Here is a 27,736-nt window from a genome sequence, read left to right as displayed (position 1 = left end):
TTAGAATTTATTTCTCAGTTGCTACAACCCGGAGCCACAAGTCTTTTTATCAACAACAGATTTTTAAAGTCAATATTTAGATTGCTGGTTAATAGATACCAAATACAAATATTGAATAACGTTTTACAAAAATAACACCACCTCAAAATCTCTATTAATAGGCAGTATATACAGACCGACAGTTGGAGAGCCATTATAAAGGTCAGCAGGTAATCGTGGGGGCTCAATGTGATCCTGTTTCGAATCCATTTGTGATGCGGTCTTTGAATCCTTATATAGCATCTTAATTCTATGATCCTTCTCTCTAGTTCTGCAGTTAATGCTATGTAATTAGTTTCCAGTAAGTTTACCAGATATTTTGGAAGTGTAGGTCCTACTAATGCTAGCATATTGTGGCCTACTAAAGGGTCATTACCTAGCGATTGTTTAGTTCGTTTATATCTGGCGAAAAACAACCACCTTCTTACCTCGTACACACACATCTTCTATGAAATCATTTGAGAGGGTTATGTCCCTGAATGCGGTCTTAGTCTGTGAAGGGCCAACGTTTGCCTTTATAGAGTGTTGTAATAAAGGTTTTTACTTCTCCTGTATGCTTCTATGTCTGTATTTCAAACTTAGGTAAGAAGTCTTTTAAAGCCAATTTACAAGACACACTAATTAACTGCGTAGATTAAAGTAGTTAGGATTAGGATTACCTTAGCATATTTAGTGATATTATGTTCTACGCGAGACTAAAAAAAATTGCTTTTAAAAAAAGTCTTATGTAATAACTTTGTTGCGTTGTTGATATTTGTGTTCTGATTCTTTTTGAGTTGTAAGGACAGAAGCTCCTTTGGGGATTTTGCTTATTCCTCCTGCATGACGTCAGAGGAGGATAGTGACCGGGCGGGGTTTGAACCCGGGAGTTTCGTGATGACAGTCCGTTGTAGCGAAACTGTTGAAAATGGTTTCACTAGCGAGCGTGGCACTTCCTACTGTGATGTTGACGTTTACATCGGCCGCTCTCTTTCTTTTGGAAATAACAAGAAGACTTGATATTGCCATTTCCTATAACTCCTAAGTCCATTCACGACTGGTACAAAATACTGATGCATTGCCGTTTTTAGATTTGGAAAGGCCTTAAGCTATTTGAATATGCCGTTTTTTGTAGGTCCATATATTATGTTAGTGGTTATTTTTGTTTTTGGGAGGGGGGGGCTATGCTATAGCTTGTGTTGTCCATCGGTAAATACGCCCCTGTACTGATGTATTGGCTTGTTAACTCCCTTATCCTCCCTCAGTAGCTTTTTTTTTCTAAAAAAAAAAAAATTGAACGTTTTGGTAATAAAACGTTTTGTAATCACATCTCTTCCCCACGTACACCAGATGTTTTGTTTGTAAAATGTTTTACATAATTCGGATGTTCCTTCAGAGTTGAAGATAGTTTACTTCCTAGTCCAAACCTCCCGCAGGACGACGGGGGATGGGAGCGGGCAGGGTTTGAACCCTCGACCGTCTATAAATCCGAACGACAGTCCAGCGCGCAAACCGCACGACCAGGCGTGAACATCTCTATAAGAGTACACGCGATAGCAGTCTCCAGTCTCATAGACTGATCCAACGTTTCTATTGCAGACAGCCTTTTCAAAGGCGTTCTCTGATGTTATTTATTTTTTATTATGGTTTCTGTTGGTCTGCATAAAATTTCAAGTTAAAGGGGAGGTGTCATTTAAACAAGTGAAAGAGAGAGGGGGGAGAACACGGAAACAAACACTTTCCACCAATGTGATCATCAAACAACTAAGAACGTATCTTCGGTATCAAAGCCAGCCCTACACTAACATGTATTGCCTCCATGCAAGACAAAACTAGGTAAGACGTGCAGGGTGGTGGGGGAACCAGAACAGATCTAACTTGGAGTGTTTCTATTACTCTCTTGTATCCTTACACCTCACACCATTCACACCGTTTGTATTTCTCCGACCTTCAACCTCTAGCACTTCCAGGTGGATAGACTAGTCTTTTTTTTTTTTTATCCGGGTCAGTGCACATACATTTCTGCTGAGAGTAGGATCTTCTGTTCACGAAACTACGGTTCTGTGTTTTGTAAAGTAAATCGGAGTACAGCTTCCCCGCTTTCACTTCAGAACCGACCCCGCGCCTCCCCCCACTTTCCAAAAAAAAAAAACCTGACCCAACTGAGGACAGCTTGCTGAAGGTACACATTGTTTATGTGTGTATGTGTGCTTTTTTTTTTGTTGTTGATTTTTTTGTTTTAAATATTTCTAAAGGTAAGTCTGAAATGAACAACTTCTTAAAATAACATGCCTTGATGAAACTTCGGAAATAGATCTAGAAAAATGAGATTCTAAACACATTTTTGTTTTTAAAAGGCCTAGTTACCTGTAACATCTGGATTCTTTTCTTTTAGACGAGTCTAAGACTCTAGATCATTGTTAAGGCCAATCCCTCCACGTTCATGAGAAGAGAAAGTAACCTAGATCTTTACTAAGGCTAAGGTAGAATCGATTGCATCCCTTACAGTGGATTGCGTCCCTTCTAATAGAAAAAAAAAAGCGTACATAGCAATACCCGATTTTTATAGATTCATGATTTTTGTTAATTACATTTTTTTCTGTTTTGTTTCGTATCTCTTACTTTCAATATTTTAACCCTTTGTGTCCTTGTATTTTAGACACAATAGAACTAGATCTTGGTTGAGATTACATCTGTGCTCGTTGTGGGGTACTATCGCTGTTTGAACTAATTGTATCAATAGGCTGGATAAATGCACCATCACGCACATTGATGAAGGAAAGCAATACATAGGCTAGGTCTGGGTCATAGACATATATAGGCCTACATACACTGGCCAGCTTGTTATATAGGCCAGTGCTGGATCCCTAGTGTGGGCCTGTTCGATCTATTGTCTTGGAGATTTTTAACAATGTCAAGGACGCTAAATGAAAAAGGTCACCGATGCCAATAAAATAAAAGTTTGTTCTACATTCGAGAAAGATTAGAAATTCTATATTACACAGCTAAAAAGTGCACAAGATAATCGTACAACTTGTAAATTACACCAGCCCTTCTGTACACCATTGGCACCAACACTTGCTAGCTATTTATAGTTAACCGACATTGATACAAATCCTCAATTTGGCTTTCCAACAAATAAAAGACTTTTAACAGCAAAAAATCTAATTTGCAATTTTGTCTTTCATCAGTATAGTTTATCGCACTTTAGGCCTACTCTGGAGACACTCGTCATAGGGACAATTTTTATTCGCTCATTAGTCGTTGAAGAATGTGTGGGTTCACTCTTCACAAAATAAAGTTTCATCTTCATTCGTGAAAGTTTAAATACAACACAAATTCCTAACTTCTGTGATTTTTCGTACATAAAAAAGAAGGCGCTATTTTCGTTCATGCGCTCCGGCTTAACTGTAAACTAAAATGAATCAACATCTTCTCTAACAGTTAGACCATTGTTTTTCAAATTTTCACTAATGGCGCCTCAAAACAACAACAACAACAAAAAAAACTAATTTTACGCCTCCATTGGGACAGTGCTTTTGTCACCTAGCGGGGTCTGGGCGCCTACTGTTCTAGCACTTTTATCTTTTCGAATCAGCGACGTACCATTTCTCTTATACGAAAGCCGCTTGTAAGGGAAAAAAAGTTACACTAAGAATGTGTAGTAAGGGCCGCTGTACACTGGAGGCCGTAGAGTATCTTATAGAATACAGACATAACTTCCAAAATGAAGATGATTACGTCCTACGCGTCATGCATTTAGTCATGCATATTAACCGATGACCTAAATTCTGATAAGCCACTGGTCTTACTGGCTAGCTAGTATATTCATTTGTAATCGGAGGACCATCGTAAGATCATCCTTGCGTTCAGAAGTCTGTAGCGTACGATGATATTTCCCCGTTGTGACGTAGAAAACGGGTTGAGAATCGCATTGGCGAGAACGTGTTTGAACATCTTTTTTAATAGAGATTTTTGAATTGATCTTATTGCAAACGTCACTGACCTAAACAAAAAATCTCAATTTTCAGTGTTTTCCTTGAAAGGACAAAAGGAAGGTACGCCCCAGAGTTTGAGAAGCGCTTATTTAAATCTAAATTTTAAACTACATATTTTTTTTAGAAAAACAACCATGGTTTGTTGTTATTTCACTGTCAAATGACGCGAATCAAACACTACAAAAAGATCAAAGGACATTTTTTTAAACACAATGATAAAAAGAATCTATAAATAGATCCAGTCATTTAAACTTAGTAGAAACTTTATAGAAACTTTTGCTTAAAAAATCAATTGTAAACTTTTCGCACCGAATCGCGCCCAAACTATTGATAACAACTAATCCTCGTCCAATTCCCCCACCCTCTCTCTCTCTCTCTCTCTCTCTCTCTCTCTCTCTTTATATATATATATAACTTTCGTGGCTTCTGATTTAAGCACATTTCAACTTTTTTTTTGGTAAGATTCGAAACGTACCACTAGGGTCCACAACCACACACTGGGGCACACACTGGGGCACACATGGTGCTTTTAACAACTATTTTTAAAAGTAAAATGGTAACAAAAAAAATAAAAAATACGGAGGTGGATGCCCATGTCAATTTTTTTTTCTACAAATCTTCTGAACACACATAAACTTTGTTGAACATGATCCCATGATCATAGACTGAGACTGAAGTTATAGAAGCTCCTTGATCTAAATCATATAAACAATTACCAAGTTATTCAAACCTTAGAAAGGGGCAAGCACCGAAAGTATTTCAACTATGATACATGTGTTTTCAAATAGATATTGTACTTTAGAAGAGCTAGAAAAACCTTTAATCGTCTAAGGTCCTTATTTGAGTTGCTAAATCTCCAGGACTCTTAAGCATTAGAAATGAGGGGGAGGGTCAATAGAAGACACGCAATTGGGACACCGCGTCCTCCCTATATTTTGAAGACACGGATGTGTATCAGTTCAAGAAAACAATGCGTGTGTGTGTGGTAGAAATGTGTGTGGGTTAAATAGTTGTTTTTCTTTTTCAGCCTCACAACCTTTTTTTTAAATAGTTTTTTTTGTTCTTTCACCTCTCTAGACAAGTAGTTCCTCTATCATCGGGTCTGTCTCTAGACAAGTAGTTCCTCTATCAACGGGTCTGTCTCTAGACAAGTAGTTCCTCTATCATCGGGTCTGTCTCTAGACAAGTAGTTCCTCTATCAACGGGTCTGTCTCTAGACAAGTAGTTCCTCTATCAACGGGTCTGTCTCTAGACAAGTAGTTCCTCTATCAACGGGTCTGTCTCTAGACAAGTAGTTCCTCTATCAACGGGTCTGTCTCTAGACAAGTAGTTCCTCTATCAACGGGTCTGTCTCTAGACAAGTAGTTCCTCTATCAACGGGTCTGTCTCTAGACAAGTAGTTCCTCTATCAACGGGTCTGTCTCTAGACAAGTAGTTCCTCTATCAACGGGTCTGTCTCTAGACAAGAAGTTCCTCTATCATCGGGTCTGTCTCTAGACAAGAAGTACATCAAGAAACAACAAAAAGTAACGATGACGTGTCCCTTTGTTGCTATGTATGGATTCTCATTTCATTCGATTCTCACGCGAGGGAGATACACACAAGACCACAGCCAGAGGCTTGGCTCTTCACTCACGAAACAGTTGATTGCATTTTAAGTTGAGGGTTGTTTTGTTTGTTTGACATGCTTCGGATGTTTCACCAGGATCCCAGCTCACACCTCCTGTAGTAAGGCGGGGGATGGCGGCGGGCAGGGTTTGAACCTGGGACCATCACAACAACAGCTCAGAGCGTATAGGATTTGACCTAATTCAGCACTATATATTAGCGTTGTGACACGGTTACTGTGTGAGGTCAACCGTGACACACGGTCAAGTGTTGGGTATCGGAGAGTTAGGGGACTTAGGGGGAGGTGACGAAAGTGTAAACAAGAAGAGAGGAAGTCAGCGAGTGAAGTTGGGTATCTGTATATAATGTCTGCCGTGTATATATGTTATGTTGAAATGCTTCACAATTAAAAGGCACTTTAAACGTAAAAGGACTTGTTTCTTCACAATTAGTTTCTTCCTATTATTTTTTTTTGCCTTGTTATCGGCTCTACCCATTTCTCGACTCTAATGTCTCCAGTTGGTCAACCTGATTCCGCATAGTTAGATTGAAACCTTTAGTGTTTCTTTAAATCTTGTGTATAAGGGATGAAATATACATTTTGCTTTTAAGAGATTCAAATTGAGTAAAGCTACAGTCTGTGAGCTGCAAATATTGTTATTTATAAAATGTAGATTTTCGGAATAGGGCAGTTTCATTTTACTGGTACTTAAAATAAGACCCGACAAAATCTCAAAATTCCTCAACAGAGGGAAAACAGTTAGTCCCTGTCTTTCTTTTATTTTTCTCTCGTTATTTCTCTCTCTCTCGCTCTCTCTCTCTCTCTCTCTCTCACACACACACACACACACACACACACACACACAATCTTATATTTAAAAAAAACAACAATAATTGAGCAATGGCATGGGGTGGTGAACTCATCCCCTAATTGTGCGTGAACTAGCTCCAGCTGTCATTCAACGCATTACAAATATTTTATTTCAGTGTCTTCACTTCCAGACAGAGTTCAAGGTACTTTTGTAACCTCAAGGAAATGAAACCTTCACTGGTTGGGACTGTGGCCATCCTCGTGTTAATGAGTTCATGGGACATGATAGAAGGTAGACCACGCATTTCTCGGCAGGTCAGTAGATAGAGGTAGAGATGATTGATGTGATGATATAGATGTGCCATAGTGCTTTTTTTTTTGTTCATTCTTAAACTATCATAGAGCGCGATCTTAAAATTTATATAAGTTTATTAAGTCAGTGCTAACACTAGTGCTGTCAGAGGCAGCCTTGGGGGTGGCGATTGGGGCAACCGCTTAAGACCCGCGCCTAAAAGGGGGGGGGCGCTCGCTATGGGGGATTTCCTTGTTTCTGAATCATTAGTTCAATTGAAAGCCACTAAATTAATATTAGAGGAATGGGGACTGAATCTTAGAGGAATTACAATACAGAAAATAATGTAGGCCATACGTAGTATCTACCATCTTTTGGTAACAAAAATAAGCACTGCTAGCCAGTTTGCTTGATTTGCTAAGGTATAAATAGTCTTCACTTACGGCTTCCGGGCCAGCGTATGACACCCGCCTAGTGGCCTAGTGCCCCGCATGCTGCTGAAGTTACCTACCGTGTATGATATGTACAGAAAAAAAATCTATTGCAAGAAACCTCTAGGACTCTAGAACAATCTTGAAATAGGTCGACGTTTGTTACGAGCAAATGAGACTCTTAATCATACACCAAACAGACTCGTGCATATAGTATATATAATGAAGACTTTAATCTTGATACAACAAATAATAATATGTCTATTAGATCTTCTTTTACATTCCTCCATTTTTTAAAGCCTCTCTCTATCTAAACCCTTTCAACACGCATTCGCACCAACACACATTCACACTATGCTGCGCACGTAACAACGTTCTTCCCAGTTGGAGCGTTATGCCAGGGAGACAACAGTTTCTGAACCTTTTTACTTTACATTTTTTTAAATAACATCTAGGTAATTTTCTAAATCTTCTATAATGTTGGTTTTTGAGATGTCGCTTTAGTATACAGGCTACACAAATTGTCACTTTAATATAGAGGCTACACAAATTGTCACTTTAGTATAAAGGATAAACAAAATGTCACTTTAATATAGAGGCTACACAAATTGTCACTTTAGTATAAAGGATAAACAAAATGTCACTTTAATATAGAGGCTACACAAATTGTCACTTTAGTATGGAAGCTACACACATTGTCTTTTTAGTATGCAGGCTACACATTGTCACTTTAATATAGAGGCTACACAATGTCAATTTAATATACTGGCTAAACAATATATATACACTAAGCTCTAAGCACCCATTGGAGCAGGCAGGCTGTGGCGGATCAGCACCTAACTGACTGGGGGCTGCCCAGGTTAAGGCGGGCGTTAGCTGATCAGTGAGGCGCGAAGACCTCTCCCACCGTCAGAGACAACCCGTGGCGTCCATACATTACGCCAATCAAGTTGGACTTATAACCCGTAACTGTTGTCTCCCGTGTTGTTTTAGCCGCTTGGCAGCAGCACCAGAGTTTCCTCTCCGGGGCGCATTCCTGGGCCTTGGACCCCTAGACCATATTTTACTTTAATATATGGCTACACATTTTTTCGCGTGGATTGAAGTTGTAATATTGAAATCTAACAAGCTCCTCTTCATACAAATGGAACAAAAGTTCCCAAAGAGATTTCTCTGAAGAAATCAGACCATCTACTTGTATTTTCATATCCCATGGCACAAATACAAAATCATATCATGTCGAAAATAGTGTTCATGGCAAAATGAATTCTTAATTCATTCAATGTTTTGTTCTTAGATACTAATAAGCATGTGAATCTATTTGTACGTGATCAGCTTTCAAAACTGATCAAATATTATGAAATGAAATGCCTATTTGGCCGTTGTAATTTTTCAAACTATAATATCTTAAAATTAAATTTGGCTCACGTCTTCAGTATGTCTTAGCGGGTATCCCCGCACTCGACTCCAATGTTTCTTGGTATTCAGTAGAGAGTTGAACAAATAAATAGCCGTTCTAGAACATTGTGCGCACAGTCTTGTGTAGAAATCATTTGCTTTGCTGTTTATTGAAGCATTACAAGAAATAAAAGGAAAGAAAAATAATGGGCCAAAAATTTATTTGTAAGGAGGAAATTATTTTTTATAACTTTTTTGTATGTTACTTTTCTTTTTTTTTTTTTTTTTACCGATCTTTATCAACTCACTCGTCTGTCTGTAAGGTCAAAATCTTTTTATATTTGACACGTAATCTCTTTCATTTTTCATTCTCGGATAAAGTTGAAACTTTGCACAATTATTCACTGTCGATAATAATCCATGAATCAATGCAAAAATCAACTAATCCATTAGTCGTAATTGATTAATTTTGTATTATATGAGCTTTGACCTTGACCTTGACAAGGAATCACGAAAAAATTCTCCAAGATACCCCCCTCTCTCAAAACTGATCCACAAAAGCAACTGGACCATTGCGCACTGAGCATGCTATAAGAATGTTTTATAGAAATCTACTAAATCGGCGGATGGCGACCCGTGACAATAATCACGCACAGAGAATTACAATGTAGTAATGTAGTAATAGTATATGGTTTAATTTTTTTAGTCATTAACAAGAACTTTTTTTTTATAAATCTTTTAAAAAGACCTAACCTCTTGTATACAACTTATAGAGCAATTTTTTTTCTTAATAACGAATGAATGTTAGATTTGTAAAAAAAAAATGAATATTTTATACCCCATCATGATTGATTCAAAGTAATTGATGCGATTGCTCTCTATAGGCCTATAAGATTGTTTTTTTAAGAAGTATTTTGCAAAGCTTATATCAGCTCACTCTGTCTGTCTGTCTATCTATCATTATTCATTGGCACAGACAAGACATGAGTCAATAAAAAAACAAAACAAAAAAACAACAACAATTAGTTAATTTCTGGTAATTGTATTTATTTTGTTTGATACCAACAAGGGAAATCAATCGTTCAGTATTCACTAATACGGCTAAATATGTAGGACTTCGTCCTCGCTTAGATAATTGAACACTTTATTTCTCCCACACCCATTCTCGCATCAAGTTTAAACATTAAGCCATTATTTATTGTACCTAACGAAACATAAATCAATTTAAAAATGAACCAATTGGTAATTAAATTTTGTTTGATATCAAATAATGGAAATGATTCTACAAAATTGAGAGATATAGTTGTAAGTCCGAAGTTCTTTCCCTTAGATAAGCTTGTTTTCTAAAAAATATTTTTTTAATACTTTGCTTGTTTTATTTTTAGATTGTTTCTCCCCTTTTCGCCTGTTTTGAATTGGCCTGAATAAGTTCCACAACACATTTTTTTATTGGTTTAGAATATTTTCTCAAATTACAATTACCAGTTTGACAGCAGACAATGAGTTTGTTTTTTTTAATACCAAGCTTAAGTCAGTTTCGATTACACTAACACACATAAACCGAATCTAACACACAGACCCTAGACACAATGCACCTTATTGTGCCTTCCAGGCCCAATCCACAATTCAAGGTGACCTGTCTCTAGAAGAGGAGATAAAAAAAAACGCATAGGGAAGGCTGCCTCGACCTTCTCTAGACTCAAGTCAAGAGTTTGGGAAAACCAGAAGTTCACTACAGTGACCAAAATGGAAGTCTACAAGGCATGTGTTATGAGTACTCTACTGTATAGCAGTGAGTCATGGACCACCTACGCAAAGCAAGAGAGAAAACTAAACTCTTTCCATTTGCGATGTCTCCGTAGGATCTTGAATGTCACTTGGAAAGAAATAGTGTGCAATACTGAGATTCTTGCGCGAACAGGTATTTCGAGCATCTTTACAGTCCTCAGACAACGCCGCTTGCGCTGGCTTGGACATGTTCGCCGGATGGAGGACAATCGCATCCCGAAAGTCATCCTCTACGGACAACTCGCGACTGGCTCAAGAAAAACTGGTTGCTCCCACCTCCGTTACATAGATGTAATAAAACGTGACCTCAAATCAATGAACATCAATACTGACCATTGAGAAGACATAGCTCTAGACCGCACCAGATGGAGAGAGACAGTGACCAAGAAAGCTATGGACAGCGAAAAGACATGGGCCTCAGCTCTGGAAGAAAAACGTACATTGCGAAAAATGGCCAGCTCCTCTACCACCGAAGCAAAAGCCACCTTAACCTGCGATATTTGTGGACGAAAGTGTCTCTCTAAAATAGGGCTCCACAGCCACATGAAAAAGTGTGCGAGATGAACCATAGTCGTTCTACGTCTGAAAGAGGCCAACAGTGTTCACTGCCTTCAAATGTGTAATGTCATGCGGAAAAGACAAAATTAAGGCAAGGGAGATGACAAAAATCCTAAGATAAAAGGCGCATGAATATTTAAAAAACTGTACATTTAATAATAATATATTACAGATCCATATTATAGATCAACATTCTTTAAAGCAAGAGCCTCTTTCTTAAAATAGACCTACGTTCTTACCAGCAAGATTGTTATAATTTTCATGCAATCCAACCATCCCACGTGGCGCAAATGAAGGAGTATTACAGTAACCCAACTTCTACGAACATTTCCTTTGAATCTTCTAACCTGAACTGAGAGAATTTTTTTTTCTCTTATTTTGAGGAGTTTACCATCATACTTAAAACGCTAAATCTTTTTTATTTTTAGTTTACAGTTAAAACAAAATAGATCTATTTCGCTTCATATAGTCATATATAAATTAATAATAATAATAATAATAATAATAATAACACTCCCCCTTATTATAAATACTCTCCGCAAGAGGTTCTCGAGTCTACTGAACATCTGCTGTACTGGGATAGGCCTATTCTGACCGACAAAACGGTAGATTTCAATCGCCCGGATCTGCTGTTTATCGATAAAAAAGAAAAAACCGCTACCATTATCGATATCGCCGTACCACTGTCTCATAATTTAAGAAAAACTGAGATAGAAAAACAAAGAAAATATGGGAACCTAGGCTTGGAGATTAAGCGTCTATGGAAATTGTCCAAAATAACAATATACCCCATTGTTATATCAACCGAGGGGATAATAACAACTGACCTCACAGACACCTTCAAGGCCCTTAACATTCCTAGGAACATCTTCGTTGCCTGTCAGAGGGCGGTACTGCTGCAGACCTGCCACATCACCAGAAAATTCCTCAGTGGAAACTGTTAAAGGGACTACGATGAATTTTGTTTCTCTTTAGCGAAACTCGACCCTGGCAGCGCCAGAGAATGACTACTCGTTCATTTCTAACATAATAATAATAATATTCTTTATTGTCCGTATGGAAATTTGTCTTACAATTTGTGCATTACACCAAACAAAAAACATTATAACTATAAGAAACCAAAGTGTACATTCACACCAGACTCACTCATAATTTACATGTGACAAAGTTTATACCAGATTGTTCTTATTTAATGATTTGATTGCCAGGGGAACAAAAGAGTGTTTGTGTCTGTTTGTCTTTGCTATCGGTGTCTTGTATCTCTTTTGTGATGGTAAAATCACAAAATCCTGACACAAAGGGTGATTCTTTATTTCGAGGATCTTGTTAGCTTTTTTATAGATGTTTGTCTCAAACAACTGCCCAAATGGGGTTTGTTTTTTGCCAACGATTTTACCAGCAGCATTTAGGATTCTATAAAGTTTATTTTTATTTTTAATGCTCAGATTGCCATACCAGGCAGTGGTGTTGAAACTTAAAATATTGCAGATGTAAGCGTGATCAAACATAGCCATTAAGATTAAGCTGCCAGTTCAACGATAGTAAAAGAAGTGAAAGTGTTGACAGTTGAAACACTTTGAGTTTTGCTAGAGAGTCTGGTGGTCAATACATTGCAGTGATTCCAGAAGTGAAATCTAATGACCCAAAGGAATTCATCTTTATAAAATCACCTTCACCTATCCCTTAGTCTGTCGGACCGTTGAGCACCATTCAAGAACTGTCAACCATCTTTCTCCATTCCTCTCTGTCCTTTGCCTTGGATAGTATTGCATTCACTGACATGGCTGTCCATCCTTTGATGTTGTCTTACCATCACTTTCACTTTCTCTTTCTTCCTCTTCTTCCTGGTATTTCCTTTATGAAATAAGTTTAATTCCTCAAGTAGAAATCATGATGAGATTGAACACACACTATAAACACACAATATAACTAAATTTCTGAAATAGATTAACAAAAGTAGACTTAAACATTGAAACTTGAAACCTATTGACTAACTGACCCCGCTATAAGCTTGTTTCGTCTAAGTATACGCTCTCTTAATTAGGCACAGTTTGGAAATCGAAAGTTCTCCAACCTTCCTGTACCGAAAACTAATTAATCTGTTATGTAGAAGTTCGAAACTTTGCGAAGCCAATGTATAAATACATTTACTGTTTACACTTCTCTTGGGACCTTGATACGTACATCACGTTGTATTGGGCAAGGAAAGTCTAAAGGCCATAACATAAAAACAACACAGTTAAATTATGAGCTCATTAGTCCTATTCTATTTCAAGTTGTCATTGTTACTTTGTAACTCTGAAATAATGTTAATGCTAGATTGTTGTTTTTTTTTAAAACAGGCCGACATGAACATTGATACTCCAGTAGTGAACACTTCATATGGTCCTGTCAAAGGGAGACGCTTTGACTTTGGAGGTTCTCAAACTTTGGAGATATACCTCGGCGTCCCGTACGCAAGACCTCCAACAGGTAGAGATTCTATTCAGTGTTAAGTTATCTTGCACCTGCCACTTTTTGAGAGTCATGTTAGAAATGATGAAACAATGATAACTTTATAGGAACATTTACCTTTCATTTTATCTTCATGCAATTTTTATTCTAGTAAATAGAATATTTAATCAACCATTCGTAAAAGGGTGGAAAAGTTTTACTGTTATTTATGTCTATTTAATGAATGAGAATTCTGCACATTTCAAATGAATTCAGAAGATTAAAGCCGGAGCAAGACCAGCCACCCAGACCCTCATCCTAAAAGGGAGCCTCCACAAATATATTTGTTGAAACAAAATCTGCAAGCTGATTAGAGGAAAAGAAAAATATAAACCAAGGAAAGAATTTAGCTCGTACAACTATCTTTCAAGAATGGAGAAGTTATTTCTCTTATTCCATTTAAAAAGAAATATCAATAATTAATTGATTAATTTGTTTAATTTTTATAATTCATGTTTTTGTAAGGTACTGGTACAATAAATGATTGTTGAAAGTTTCTACTTGATAAGAGAATGGGCATAGAAGAAATGACATGTTCAGTGTGTAAGGGGACGAAACCCTACTTATGTAACTGTGTCTGTAAATAAGGAATGATTCATTTCTCTTGTTGTTATAAAAATAATTACCAGTAATTAATTGACTAATTGTTTTTTTTTTTCTTGATTCTTGTTTAGTCTATGACAATGAATAACTGTTAAGTTTCAACATGACATGAATTTAAATTTATTAATATTATTTCGGGCATTTATATTAACACTCGAAGAGAGGTGACCCTAGCCTCCACTTGTTTAGAATCCTTCTGATTGGTAACATCACATACACAGAAACATGTCAAGTCTGGCATCAACATTCAGACAGGCCTATCCCTATGGTGAAACACGCACTGTAAACTAAAAGTCTATCCATGCAACTGACCTATATTTTCTTACGTTGATAAAAGGTTTAATTATCTTTTAACTTTAACTCCTTGACACTGTATAACTCAATCCTATAAAAATCCAAATTGACATTTGAAAGTGTAGACCAAACAAACCATGATTCTAATTTCAGGAGCATACAGATTTGCTCGGCCAGTTGCCCCTGATGCCTGGACACAGACCAGAGATGCTACTGTACATGGTGCCAAGTGTATTCAGAGGATAATCACAGGGGACCCACCATTAGAAAATGTCCCATTTAGTGAAGACTGCCTCTTTGTGGATGTGTATACTCCAGGGTAATGTTTCTTTAACGTTGGTTGGGATGTCTCTTTGTGGATGTGTATACTCCAGGGTAATGTTTCTTTAATGCTGGTTGATATAGCTTGCTGTGTGTTGATAAATCAAGAGAGATAAGTCTTGATATCCCTCCCTTTTTATAAAGTGTAAATCAACTCACATTCAAAGACCGCATCACAAACCAAGAGATTAGAGACAGGGTTACTGCAGCGATTGCACCCCATGATGACCTGCTAACTATTGGAAAAAAAAACGCAAGCATAAAATCTATAGCCATATTATAAGATCTTCGGGGCTCGAAAAGACCTTCCTTCAGGAACAGTACCAGGAAAAAGAAAAAGAGGGAAACAGAGAAAGCGATGGGAGGACAACATAAAAGAGTGGACGGGCTTTCCATTGAAAGAGGCTCTAACTAAGGCAAAAGACAGACTTGCACTTAATAGAACAAATGTATCATTTAACTTTCGTCCATCCATCCCACGTTACTGCCATGGAGAGCTCTAACACGCCCGAACTCAAAATTGTTGTAGATCTGTCTCTACATCATCAATCTATTGTATTTGTGGTCTGCCTCTTGGTCACCTGCCTTTTAGGACAAAATGTTTTCTAACACAGGTTAAAGGAGAGCATTTGTTAACCTTCTTTGCAGGGGCTGTGTAATGAACAATTAAATAATTTAAAGTTGCATATTCACTCCTCTAACTCCGTTCCTAAATTTGCTACAGATCCTTTTTTTCTCCATTTTTTGTGGAACATGTTAACCAAAAAAAAAAAAAAGGCAATAAAGAAGAAACCTACTCATGCCTTGCATTCTTATCTTCTAGATTTCAGATGTTCATTCAAAAGAGAAGATAATTACGTCCTGTGTCAATCTAGTAATGCATGTTAATCAATGACTTAAACTCTGCGTAGTCGTAGGTTTTCCTGTCTGATTCATGCAACCCATTCTATTCCCTAATGGTAATAGGGAAGAACGAGCACTTGTATGAATTAGTCCTAGCATTTGGGATACGAAATGTGCCTTTATGTTTATGTCTTCAAATATTTAAGAAGGTTTTATTTTTTTTATATTTGAAATTATGTTCAAAGTTTTTTTAATGTATTTTTGCTACTTTACTTTTTATTCTTCTGTCCTGTCCAGCTTTTCAAAGCTCGGGCTTTGGACTACAAAGCCCATGATATTGGGCGCCTCTTCGACCACTTAGAACGAGCTTATATAAATATTTTTCAAAATAATTGATTGGTTCTCGATGTCTTTTTACAAAACTTTTAGCAGCCTAATCCGTCTGTCTGTCTGTCTGTCCGTCAGTCTGTTAGAAATTTGAAACAAGTTATTTCTTCCACTTCCCGTTCTCGGATCAAGTAAAACTTTTGCACGATTATTCATTGTTCCTAACAAAACATGAGTCAATAAAAATAAATCTATTAATTATTTATCATATCAATTTTGTTTGATTCGAAAAACTGAAATAAACGTATAGTATTTCTTTCGCTCTCTGTACATATATATATATATAAATATATATATATATATATATATATATATATATATATATATATATATATATATATATATATATATATATATATATATATATATATATATATATAAATAAATAAATATATATATATATATATATATATATATATATATATATATATATATATATATATCATGGGCGTAGCCAGGGGGGGGTTCTTGGGGTTCAAACCCCCCCCCCCCCCCCCGAAATGAAATCCCCCCCCTTGGGGGGGGGGGCGAGATTTAGTGACTGATTTTTTGCTTTGATTTTGTTTATTTTAGGTGAGATTTTAATACTAAACCATCACTTGCCCTAGCACAACAAAGGGGTTTTGAGTTTAAAACCCCCTACCAGGGGGGTTCGAGTTTAAAACCCCCTACCAGGGGGGTTCGAGTTTAAAAACCCCTACCAGGGGGGTTCGAGTTTAAAACGCCTACCAGAGCGGTTCGAGTTTAAAAACCCCCTACTAGGGGTTTTGAGTTTAAAACCCCCTACCAGGGGTTTTGAGTTTTAAACCCCCTACCTGGGTTTTTTGCAGTTAACTCCCCCTCTTCTATAAAACAAAACCAAAAAAAATGCAAACGAAAATCCCCTGATTCCAAGAGAACAGTTAAGGAAGATTTTGATTTTAAAACCCCCTCTAAAATTTACGATAAACCCCCTCTTTAATATAGAAAAAAGCTAATTACGCACTCAAAATGTTATGAGCGTAGCTAAATGGGTTTTGACTCAGTTTTGAAGGTAAAAAATACCTCTTTTTAATAATTAAAAAAAAAGCAAATTATACACTAAAAATGTTATGAGTGTAGTCTATGGGGTTTTGAGTTTAAACTCCCCTCCAGTGGAGTTTGAAGCTAAAAAGTACCTCTTCAATATAAATAAAAGAAAATTACTCACTCTAAAATCTATGAGCGTAGTCCAAGGGGTTTTGAGTTTAACCCCCCCCCCCCCGGCCATCTTCAGTGTAAGAAAAAAAGCAAATTACGCACTCAAAATGCTATGAGCGTTGCCGAAAGGGGTTTTGAGTTTAAACCCCCATTCAGAGGGGTTTGGTGCTAAAAATACATCTTCAATATAAAAAAAAAAGCAAATTACACACTAAAATTATTTGAGCGTAGCCAAGCCAATCGGGGGTTTTGAGTTTCTTCTACAGATGGCTTTTTTTATAAAGTTTAAAACTCCTCCAGATGGTTTTGAGTCTAAGATACCCCTACAGAGCATTTTGAGGTGGAAAACCCCCAACAGAAGATTTTACGATAAAACTTCTCTTTTCGATATAAAATCTAAAGCAAACTACAGTCACTTAATTCCAAGAGCGTATTCAAGAGAGGTTACACATTTTTACCAGTGGCAGGGCTCCATTAATAAACTGCAGTGAATAGTCATTTACCGAAATCGAAAAACACTAAATATAGCTCAACAAAGATGGCTAAGACAGATTTCAGGAGTCAGTTATAGAGATCGGATCCAAATCAAGGAAATCCTATGCCGAACTGGGAGTCGACCCCTTAGTAAGATTGTGAGAGAACGACGCATGAGGTTTGCCGTACATATTCTCCGACAAAATGAATTACGCATAAGAAGAGTTGCAATGATATCCTAGTACAACTTGACGCCACTCATTCATGGCGGTCCTCATGGTAGTTGGGAAAAGGCTTCAGACATTACCAGTGACAGATTTTTATGGAAACTGTTTGACGTCAAATGCTCCGAACGGCGTGGGAGGGTCTAAGTCAGTAAGAATAGCACATTAGGTTTTTGAAATAAAACTTTTTAATAGCATTAAAATGGACTGTAGATACCTCAGAATATGCATTTTGTTGGCTTTCAATACCAGAAATAGTGCTTGGTGGCGGGGCTTCGCCCCGCGCTGGGGAGCTCCTGGCGCTCCCCCAGACCCCCTTGCTAGTGATGGCGGGGAGTCCACAATTTTATGGAAACAGCTTGATGGCAAATGCGCCGAACGACGAGGGAGAGTCTAGGTCAGTAAGAATAGCATATTAGGTTTTTGAAATATAACTTTTTAATAGCAGGAAAATGCACTGTAGATACCTCAGAATATGCATTTTGTTGGTTTTCAATATCAGAAATAGAGCTTGGCGGCGGGGCTTCGCCCCGCGCTGGGGGAGCTCCTAGCGGTCCCCCAGACCCCTTTGCTAGTAATGTGGGGGAATCTACAATTTTTTCACTAACTCATGGAAGAACCTATTCTAGGGCACAATAAACGTCTTCCGAAAGAATGAAGAGTCAAAATGTAATAAAGATTATGTACACACACACACACACACACATAAATACATATAATTTTTTTCCCGGGGGGGGGGGTCGGGGGGGGGGGGAGAAAAAAATTCACCCCCCAACCCCCCCCCCCCCGAAAAAAAATCCTGGCTACGCCCATGATATATATATATATATATATATATTTATATATATGGCTGTAAAAGCGGAGTTCTTCCCCTTAGATATGCTTTGTTAAAAAAAATGTTTTTTTTTTTTAATTTTTGCTTCTTATTTGTGCAGAAGCGCGAACAAGACTGGACTCCCTACCATGATGTTTATACACGGTGGAGGCTTTTACGGTGGCAGTGGAGCATTGTATAACTTCACAAATGTTGCTCTTAAAGGAGTTGTTGTCGTCTCAGTCAGTTACAGGTAAGTCCACATTCTTCCAACACCTCTTCCAACACCTCTTCCAACACCTCTTCCAACACTTCTTCCAACACCTCTTCCAACACCTCTTCCAACACCTCTTCCAACACCTCTTCCAACACCTCTTCCAACACCTCTTTCAACACCTCTTTCAACACCTCTTCCAACACCTCTTCCAACACCTCTTCCAAAGGTAGAGATCAGGCTATGGAGTCTTCTTGAGATAGATGTACTCCACTATTTTAGTTTATCTCATGCATAGCTTACCAACTGTAACACTTTTTAGGCCTAACAAATACGTGTATATTTAGAACTGCACATAAATATAATGTTTTCTTTTTCTAGGTTGGACATATTTGGCTTCCTGTCAACGCTAGATGACGCGATTCCGGGCAACTTTGGACTTCTGGACCAGGCTTTTGCTTTAGATTGGATCAAAGTGAGAGCATTTAAAAACAGTACATTAGTGTCACGTGATATAATAGTAAAGGTCAAGGTCAAAGTTGTTTTAATTGTAATACTTTAAACAACAAACGAACTACGTGTTTACATTTCTACAAACAACAGTACTTTCCCCATAGTACTAAAAGTAGCCATGGGAGTTAAAAATAAGCACAGGTCTTTCCAACAGAAGATTACGGTTCTTTCTTGTCAATTGGAGAAGCTAATTTAAGAAAGGAAAAGAGTAGACAATAAGTGGGATTCAGACTATAAGTTTCAAGCTTCATGTAAGGTCTAGTTTCGTGAATCATTGATTGAAATTAACTAATATTGTGTGCTTATAGTGTGTGTGTTTGTGTACTTTATCTTTTCATGTTTTCTACTTGGAAAATTAGAGTGTTTTATTTCGTAAAGATTCTCAAGCAATATTTTGGACTTCATCAGATTTAACTTCTGAAAATGACAAGATTTATTCACCACCTAATTCCATTATGACATCTACAATAACTATAAATAGAGGTTTAATATATTGTCTAAGGCTATAAAACTAAAGTTTTTCCAGTGTGGCCAGCTAGGTAGTAATTTTTTTCCCAAAGATATACATAAACTATCAAATTTTTGGGAAAATCCTTGAGCAGTTTTCAAAATATCAGTCCAGTTTCTACTTTTTTGAACCCATGAAGAGATCGCAAGTTATTAGGTGGAAGTGTAGAAACAAAAGGCAAGAACGCTAGTAATGGAAGAAAAAACGCTATTGCAAGCTATAAACTTTTCAAAAGAGAGATTCTACAGTGCTAGAAGTGAAAAAAAAAGGATTTAAAATTACATAGGTAATCAATTATAGTCACTACCTTTGTCTTTTGTACACCAAATACACCAAAGAAATTTTTCATGAAAATCCCCCTTTCATTTCCCACAAATAAATAAAGAACTAGTATGTGCTTGAGGGACGTGTATGAAATGGACATTGTCCACACAATGGTCGTATGGTCTTTTGAAACAACTTGAAAATGTATTTCAAATATTGAAATAAGGAGGGCAGATACATTTGAAATGTACATTTTGTAAGCGTTCCATCATAATGAATTCAACGTCACCCAGTTACCTCAATAAGCGTTCCATCATAATGAATTCAACGTCACCCAGTTACCTCTGTAAGCGTTCCATCATAATGAATTCAACATCACCCAGTTACCTCAGTAAGCGTTCCATCATAATGAATTCAACGTCACCCAGTTACCTCAATAAGCGTTCCATCATAATGAATTCAACGTCACCCAGTTACCTCTGTAAGCGTTCCATCATAATGAATTCAACGTCACCCAGTTACCTCAGTGCAGACTTTAAACTCATCCAACTCAGACTTTTAGCTCATACTTTTAGCTCATACTTTTAACATCAGTGTGGATCGGATAGTGTACTTACACAGCTTATATCAACTTACCCTGTCTGTTAGTCTGGTAAAAAGTTTGAACATGTTTTTTTTTCCTATTTCCCATTCTCGGATCAAGTTGAAACTTAGCACAATTATTCCTTGAACCTGACAAGACATGAATCAATCAAAACGAAATTAGCCAAATAGTTTATTTAGTATTGGTGATCAATTATTTTGTTTGATATTGAAATAATGGAAATAAATAAATGCTACTTAATGAGAGATGTGGATGTTTTTTCTCTCCCACTTTCCATTCTCGGATCAAGTTGAAAATTTTCACAATTATTCATAGCTAATTAATTAATTTTGTTTATATAGCAAAAAGGAGATAAGCCCTGTTATTTTCTGATAAGTGGCAACAATTAGCAGTTCTTTCCCTTAGATAAGTTTGTTTTAAAGATAACATTTATTTTTTTCTCTTGCTTGTTTTTTTTTTTTTTGTTGTTGCTGCATAGACTGTACAAGTGCCTGTTCTATAGTTTCGATACAAAAGCCTAGCTAAAAGAGGACTATTGCTGATATTGCATCTGCACATACGAATGTTTAGTTTTAGTGTAGGATTTTACTTGAATGAATTCTGTTACCTGAGTGGTGCCAGTGACTTTGAAAGCCTTTAATCACATTTAAACTTCACCTAGCCCATTTCTTAGCTCACTACCTTTTTTTTTTTAAATCGATAATATTTCTTGTTACAGTCAAACATTGACAAGTTTGGTGGAGACCCAAATAAAATAACTGTATTTGGTGGCAGCGCAGGGGCAGTAAGTGCCTCCTTCTTCCTGTTATCTCCCCTGACACAAGGGAAATTCCAAAACGTAAGAAATGTATACTAGTTATATATATATATATATATATATATATATATATATATATATATATATATATATATATATATATGTTTTAGTTTGCTGTTTATATTTCTGTTTCTACATGACACCTTTTGATTGATAAAGCCACGTATAAGACTAATAAAAGTATTTAAAATATTTTCATCATCCTAGTGATAATGGTGTTTATGTATCGCCAAACAATTTAATAGAGATATTGAACTGAGATTTTCTTCCCTAAGTGATTTTACAGATGTTATGCTAACATTCATCCCAAAATGTTCATCCCTAAATGTTCATCCCCAAGTGTCCGTGAGACTGTGAAGTTAATAGTTACATTGGCAATACCATATCTTAGGAAAAATAAAGTCTATACAGTTTGTATGTACCCACTGCTTTATGGTACCCCCTACCTTTTTTTAAACTACCAACTTCTTTGGTATTAAACACTACTTTGGTATTACCCACTATTTTGGTATTACCAACTTCTTTCGTATTTCCCACTATTTTGTTATTACCAACTTCTTTGGTTTGACCCACTATTTTGTTATTACCCACTACTTTGGTATTACCCAGAATTTTGTTATTACCCACTACTTAGGTTTTACCCACTACTTTGCTGTTACCCACTACTTTGCTGTTACCCACTACTTTCGTATCACTCACTACTTTGATATTACCCACTACTTTGCTGTTACCCACTACTTTGATATTACCCACTACTTTGCTGTTACCCACTACTTTGATATTACCCACTACTTTGCTGTTACCCACTACTTTGATATTACCCACTACTTTGCTGTTACCCACTACTTTCGTATCACTCACTACTTTGGTATTTTCGACTTAGTTTTCAACACAGTTTTGTATTGTCTTCAGGCCATCCTGCAGTCATTGTCTGGCCTGTGTAACTACAGCCACCACAAACAGGACGTGGACGCCTTCAACTATCCAGTGAAAATCTCTAAAGAGATCGGAGAGCTCTTGAACTGTTCACTTCCGGCACAAAATTTTTCCCGCCTTCTGTTGGAATGTCTCAGAAAACTTCCGGCTGAAGTTATCATCAACCAAAGCGTCGCACTGCAGGTACCAGACGTAACGTTTCTTTAGTGAAAAAAATCTGTCCACTCTCAAAAGATAGATCAGTGAGATGAAAGGGGGAGGGGGGGGGTCAACGATCACGCCTAGATTTGGTCAAACATTTTTTTTTGTGAGACTTAAAGGCTCCTGTCATCTACTTTGTACTTATGCCCTTTCAGTGAAATGATTCGCGTCAATGAATGAGTCTAGAATTTGAGACTATTATATCATTAAATGGTACTATCGCCTTGGTTTTCTTTCAAGATGTCAATCTAAACCACAGACCTATATATATATTATTTCTAGACTGAACATGGAGAACCATAATAGACTTGTATATATTATATCTAGACTGGACATGGGGATCTTTTAACAATAAAAAAAATGTCGTGAAAATTTTTTTAAAAGTTGAAACAAGGCGTTGTTTTGTAAAGTAATTATAAGAAGTAAAGTTTTTTTAAAAACCCTAACCTATGTAACATATAATTTAATGTTTAGATCTGGATCTAGTAGTTAAACATCGAAAATAAGAGCACTCTCATCTCATAATTATTATTTTGCAATTTTTGGATACATTAAAACAAAACCAGTCTATTTAAATGTACATAATATGACTTATATTAATAGACGTGAATTATTTCGATCTAGGATTTCGTAGCAATATCTTAATGGAAATTAACAGGAAATTTGCAAGAATATATAGTTGTGTAATTCATACGTAGCAATCTCCATATATATAGGTCTGTGAGTTGATCAATCGCGGATAAGAATTTGTTTCCGTTTTTCAGTCTAGATATATTATATATAGGTCTGCGATCTAAACATATATTTTTGCGCGTTGAAATGTGCACAATTAGTAGAAAAATATATCTATTCATGCTTTAAAAAAATACTATCAACCTCGCTTTGAAAACGAGACTTATATTAGACTAACAGAGGGACATAAATCGGTGTGCTGGCCAGAAATAAAAATATTTTTGACGGGGATTTAATCAGTTTTCATTCTTTTGTAGTGTGGATTTTTATGAAAGCTTTTCTGTGTAATGCTGTTTCAAAATAGAAAACAAAACATGGGCTGCCAAATATTATTATTGTTACCACGTTTTAGAACGAATTACTTTTACTGGAAAAAACAAAAACAAAAAAAAACTAGTTGACAGTGGCGTTTCGAGATAGCCATGGGGGGCTATTGAAGAATATGGTGGTGCTCCCAACCTCCCCAGAAACTAGAACGAGCCACTTTGTAGGTATCAATACTCTGGAAAAAACACATTTCGATGTATGACCACCTTTTATAAGTCATAGAGTCTTACAACATAATGCTTGCACCTCTTCTTTCAAATTGATAGACAAGTATCTGTCAATGCCTACTGTCGAGTCCTATTAGACATGGGACTTTACTCAATGAACCCATTAGCGCCATGGTTGCTATACCACTGGTTGGGGGAAACAAGGTAGAATATAAATCTTGAAGTGTCTTGTTTTGGCTCTTCCAATATTCAGCAACCAGTGTTTACATTAATCAGACATCATATCCCCCTCCCTTTTTTTTTCAAGTGTATTAGTTTGTAAAAAATTCAGACTATTTGATGCAAGCTTGTATATTTTTTTAACATTAGCATAATTATCAAATTTATTTATTTCTCTTCAGGAACAAAAGTATGGCGACTCCCTATTCTACCCAGTCATCGAGAAAACATTTGGGTTTCTCCCGGACACGCCCGCAAAACTTCTGGACAAGTTGGACCCTAAGTTTTACGTGCCGACAATCTACGGCTACACTTCTGAAGACGGCAGCTGGCTTGTCAACGACAACGAGAATGATGGTGTCGATGTGAGAGAGTTTCAGACCAGCATCAATTTGACTGTTGCATCTCTGTACGAGCCTGCGGACCGAAGCACCGTCCTGTCCAAAGCTCTCGCCACCTATCTCCCCAAGGACTCGCTTAGCGTTACCAAGCTCGCGCTCAGGGATCGACTCGTTCGCGCTCAGACAGACTCATTCGTCGTTGGGTGCATGGTGCACGAAGCTCAACTTTTTGCCGCCAAAACACAGAATTCCAAAACCTATTTTTACGAGTTCGCTCACAGGCCAAGTTACTCAAAGTACCCAGATTGGTTGGGCGTGGCTCACGCCGACGAAAAAGGCTTCGTCCTGGGCCTACCACTTGGCCCAGACCCATTCAAATATCCAGTTAACAATGCAGACGATCAAGCCGTTGCCAACTTTATTGTCAGTGCCTGGACCAATTTAGCTAAATATGGCGACCCTTCACCACAAGGTTCAGGCTTGGTTCCCTGGCCGGCCATTGATCCGAAATCGTCCGACATTTCGATTATGCAGATTAAAATCAAACCGAGTGTTAAAAAATTTGACCGACCGGAAGCGCTTGATGTTTGGGTAAATTTTGGCAGCAGTATCAGTAATGGCATGGGCCATAATCCAGATATATTCATGGTTATTTTTTTTACTGGGTTACGGTTTCTTTAGTTCTGTAGCTAGCGTATAGAGTACAACTTGAAATTCAAATTTTACAGTTATACTTCAACAGTATAAATGATGTTGTCAGCTTTGAAAAAAAAAAAGGTTTATACTCTGAACGCACAGAGTAAAAACAAAAACTAATCGAAGAGCTTCACATTCCCGATTCCATTTCTTTATACATATTTCTGACTAAATAAACCTCAAAATATTTTCAATTAAATTTTATTCAAAGCAATTTAAATCTATTGTAGAGCAGGCACGTGACCTGATCTGAGATTCTCAAAACTGTTCCTATTATCAACCATTATCAATGACAAAATGAACTGTATATCTAGCCAGTCCCATTGGAATAATTTTAAGTCGTTTCAATTTATTATGGAAGAGTTTCGTTTTGTAGAAATCTATACATAGAATTGAACTTAAAAGCACTTTATTGTTTGTGGTCTATTAAAAATGTTTGATTGTACATAACATGAGATTACAAATATCACAATGATTGTCAACTGAATGGACCTCATTCATCAATTGTAAACAAGATGAGGTCTATTGGAATGGTTAAAAAATCGTTGCTGTAAATGTGTACATGATACATTGTTAGTATTTGTCTCCTGCGCACGTTTCGGATCAATATTTTATGTAGAACTATGTTAGGGTCCCATATAGCCCCGTGTGTTCTTAGACACCGATCGATATGACAGCCATGGTTTAATGATATTTTATGTATATAATAAAGTCTATTACGTTCTTTATGTACTGTTTTATTCATTCAACTGGCTTGTTAGTTTTTTTTAAAGCCAAACGAATTTGATATGCAGATAGAAACGAAATGTAAATATTTTATTGTATCCAAACTTTTATTCCTGAAACATTCAGAGTGCTCTTTTCCTTTGTTTGTTTGTTGTTATTTTATTTTTTTGTTTTGTGTTACAGGAGGCGTGTTGGTCGAGTGGTAGAGCGCTTCCGAATCTGGGGGTCTCGAGTTTAAATCCCGGTGAAGACTGAGATTTTGAAGTTTGGGATTTTTAGTGCGCCTTGAGACCACCCAGTTCAAATGGCAACCTGACATACATTGAGGAATTTAAACCATCGGTCGTTGTGCTGGCCACACGGAAACCTTAGAAACAGATTAGCTTTACATAGATTGCAATTTCTGAAATGGATGGCTGCCTGGTCATGCGGTTAGCGCGCTGGACTGTCGTGCGGACTTGTCGATGGTCCCGGGTTCAAACCCTGCCCGCTCCCATCCCCCATCCATCACCGAGTACCAGCACATATTTTTATTTACAAAAAAAATCACTGTTTACATATAAATGACATGTTTTTACCCGATTGTAAACGAATCATTTGCAATGTTTCTAATGTAGTACTCTCTATCAACAAGCGCGATTGAGAGCAACTGTCAGCTAAGTACAGAGTTACTGCAAGTTATTTCATCTTCAACTTTTGTTTTCTACGCTAACAAAGACAAATAAGAGTTCTCTATGTATTTTACACTGCGAAACTTATCGAAAGTGAAACTAGAAACGCGTTGATTGGTTGAACACGGAAGTTCAACTTTAAACTTTCGTCTGCTCCAGTTTTAAACATAATTTATTGCCATGATCCTCCAATAGCTTCCAGCATATGCCCTGACCTAGTTCAATTGTGTCAAGATGTAATATATAATTATTATGCTCGAATGGCTTCAAGACAAATACAGAACTTGATCGACCCTCCATGGGTTAGCTTGTATATTAGCTAGGCCGACATCTAGCTCCTAATGGCTAGTCCAAACTCACATGTCGGCTTATCAGAAAAATGTTCAATAGCAAAATGTATTTATAGTAAAGTTCAAATCTTTTTGGGGGAGTGGTCCTTGAGCGGTGAAGCGCTTTGCTTCCGAAACGAGAGGTCCCGGGTTGTAATTTCAGTTAAGACTGGTATTTTTAATTTCGGGATTTTTATTACCCCCCTTAGTCCATCCTACTCGAAATGGGTACCTGACTTTAGTTGGGGAAAGTAAACGTGGGGGGTCGTTAACCGTTTGGCCAAAGAAACAGATGACCTTTACATCATCTGCCCCACAGATTGCAAGGTCTGAAAGGGGAGTACTCTACTTTTACTCAAATCTTTTTATTACAATTCCTTTATTCAGCTTGCAAATTCTTCATTGGAAAAAACATTTGGATGGACAGTTCTCGAAAACAGCTGACAATGCCGTTTTTTTTTTAACACACATAGGATTGGCACCCCAAAATGACAATTTTGTCTACTTTTTAGGAGATTTTAATAATTTTAGGAGATTTCCAGGAATTTTTCTTATATTTTGAAATTCCAGAAGATTCCTGGAGGCCCTGGAAAATAAGGAGGTTATTATATATAAGTTATAAGGGTTTAATTTAATAATTTAGACCTGGAATTAGCGCGGGGTCCACTGCATAGGCTGCAGTGGCCTTAGGCCGGCCCTGCCTACAGGAAGGTCTCACTGCAAAGAACAGTGCTTGCCTGCCAGGAAAAAGAAGCACACAGTGATGGGAAGACATCAAATAATAGACGGGCCTATCACTGAAAGACAGAGAGAACTGGATAAAGAAGGTCGATACATCATGTGTGGTACACAACAATCTAACAGACTAAGACATAAATGAAGGTGACACACACACACTTTTTTCTCCATATGATTGCAACACTTTTCTAAAAATAAA

At 37.1% G+C, this 27,736-nt stretch overlaps 1 protein-coding gene across 3 annotated transcripts; it reads left to right on the top strand.

Annotated features, from left to right (window-relative positions):
- Positions 1-145: 145 nt before the first annotated feature.
- On the top strand, positions 146-25,937 carry LOC106057201 (cholinesterase 1-like). 3 transcript variants are annotated; one of them, XM_056012751.1, is made up of 9 exons: positions 146-621; positions 6,612-6,750; positions 13,245-13,374; positions 14,446-14,611; positions 18,656-18,787; positions 19,130-19,223; positions 21,356-21,475; positions 22,367-22,573; positions 24,219-25,937. In XM_056012751.1, exons 1-9 carry the CDS (start codon positions 488-490, stop codon positions 25,056-25,058), a joined length of 1,962 nt encoding a protein of 653 aa, XP_055868726.1. In that variant the 5' UTR covers positions 146-487; the 3' UTR covers positions 25,059-25,937. The 3 variants fall into 3 exon arrangements, with proteins under 3 accessions (XP_055868726.1, XP_055868727.1, XP_055868728.1); XM_056012752.1 differs by lacking the exon at positions 146-621 and adding an exon at positions 2,030-2,200; XM_056012753.1 differs by lacking the exon at positions 146-621 and adding an exon at positions 2,184-2,273.
- Positions 25,938-27,736: the final 1,799 nt, after the last annotated feature.

Source organism: Biomphalaria glabrata, chromosome 15, assembly GCF_947242115.1.
Source record: "Biomphalaria glabrata chromosome 15, xgBioGlab47.1, whole genome shotgun sequence".
Taxonomy (NCBI): Eukaryota; Metazoa; Mollusca; class Gastropoda; family Planorbidae; genus Biomphalaria; species Biomphalaria glabrata.
The sequence above is the reverse complement of the archived record's forward strand: the minus strand, read 5'-3'. Positions and strand labels throughout refer to the sequence as shown.

Coding starts and splice junctions, on each gene's coding strand:
- LOC106057201 (XM_056012751.1), top strand. CDS start 488: ATGAAATCATTTGAGAGGGTTATGTCCCTGAATGCGGTCTTAGTCTGT. Junction 6,751..13,244: donor GACCACGCATTTCTCGGCAG/GTCAGTAGATAG, acceptor TTTTTAAAACAG/GCCGACATGAACATTGATAC. Junction 14,612..18,655: donor GTGGATGTGTATACTCCAGG/GTAATGTTTCTT, acceptor TTATTTGTGCAG/AAGCGCGAACAAGACTGGAC.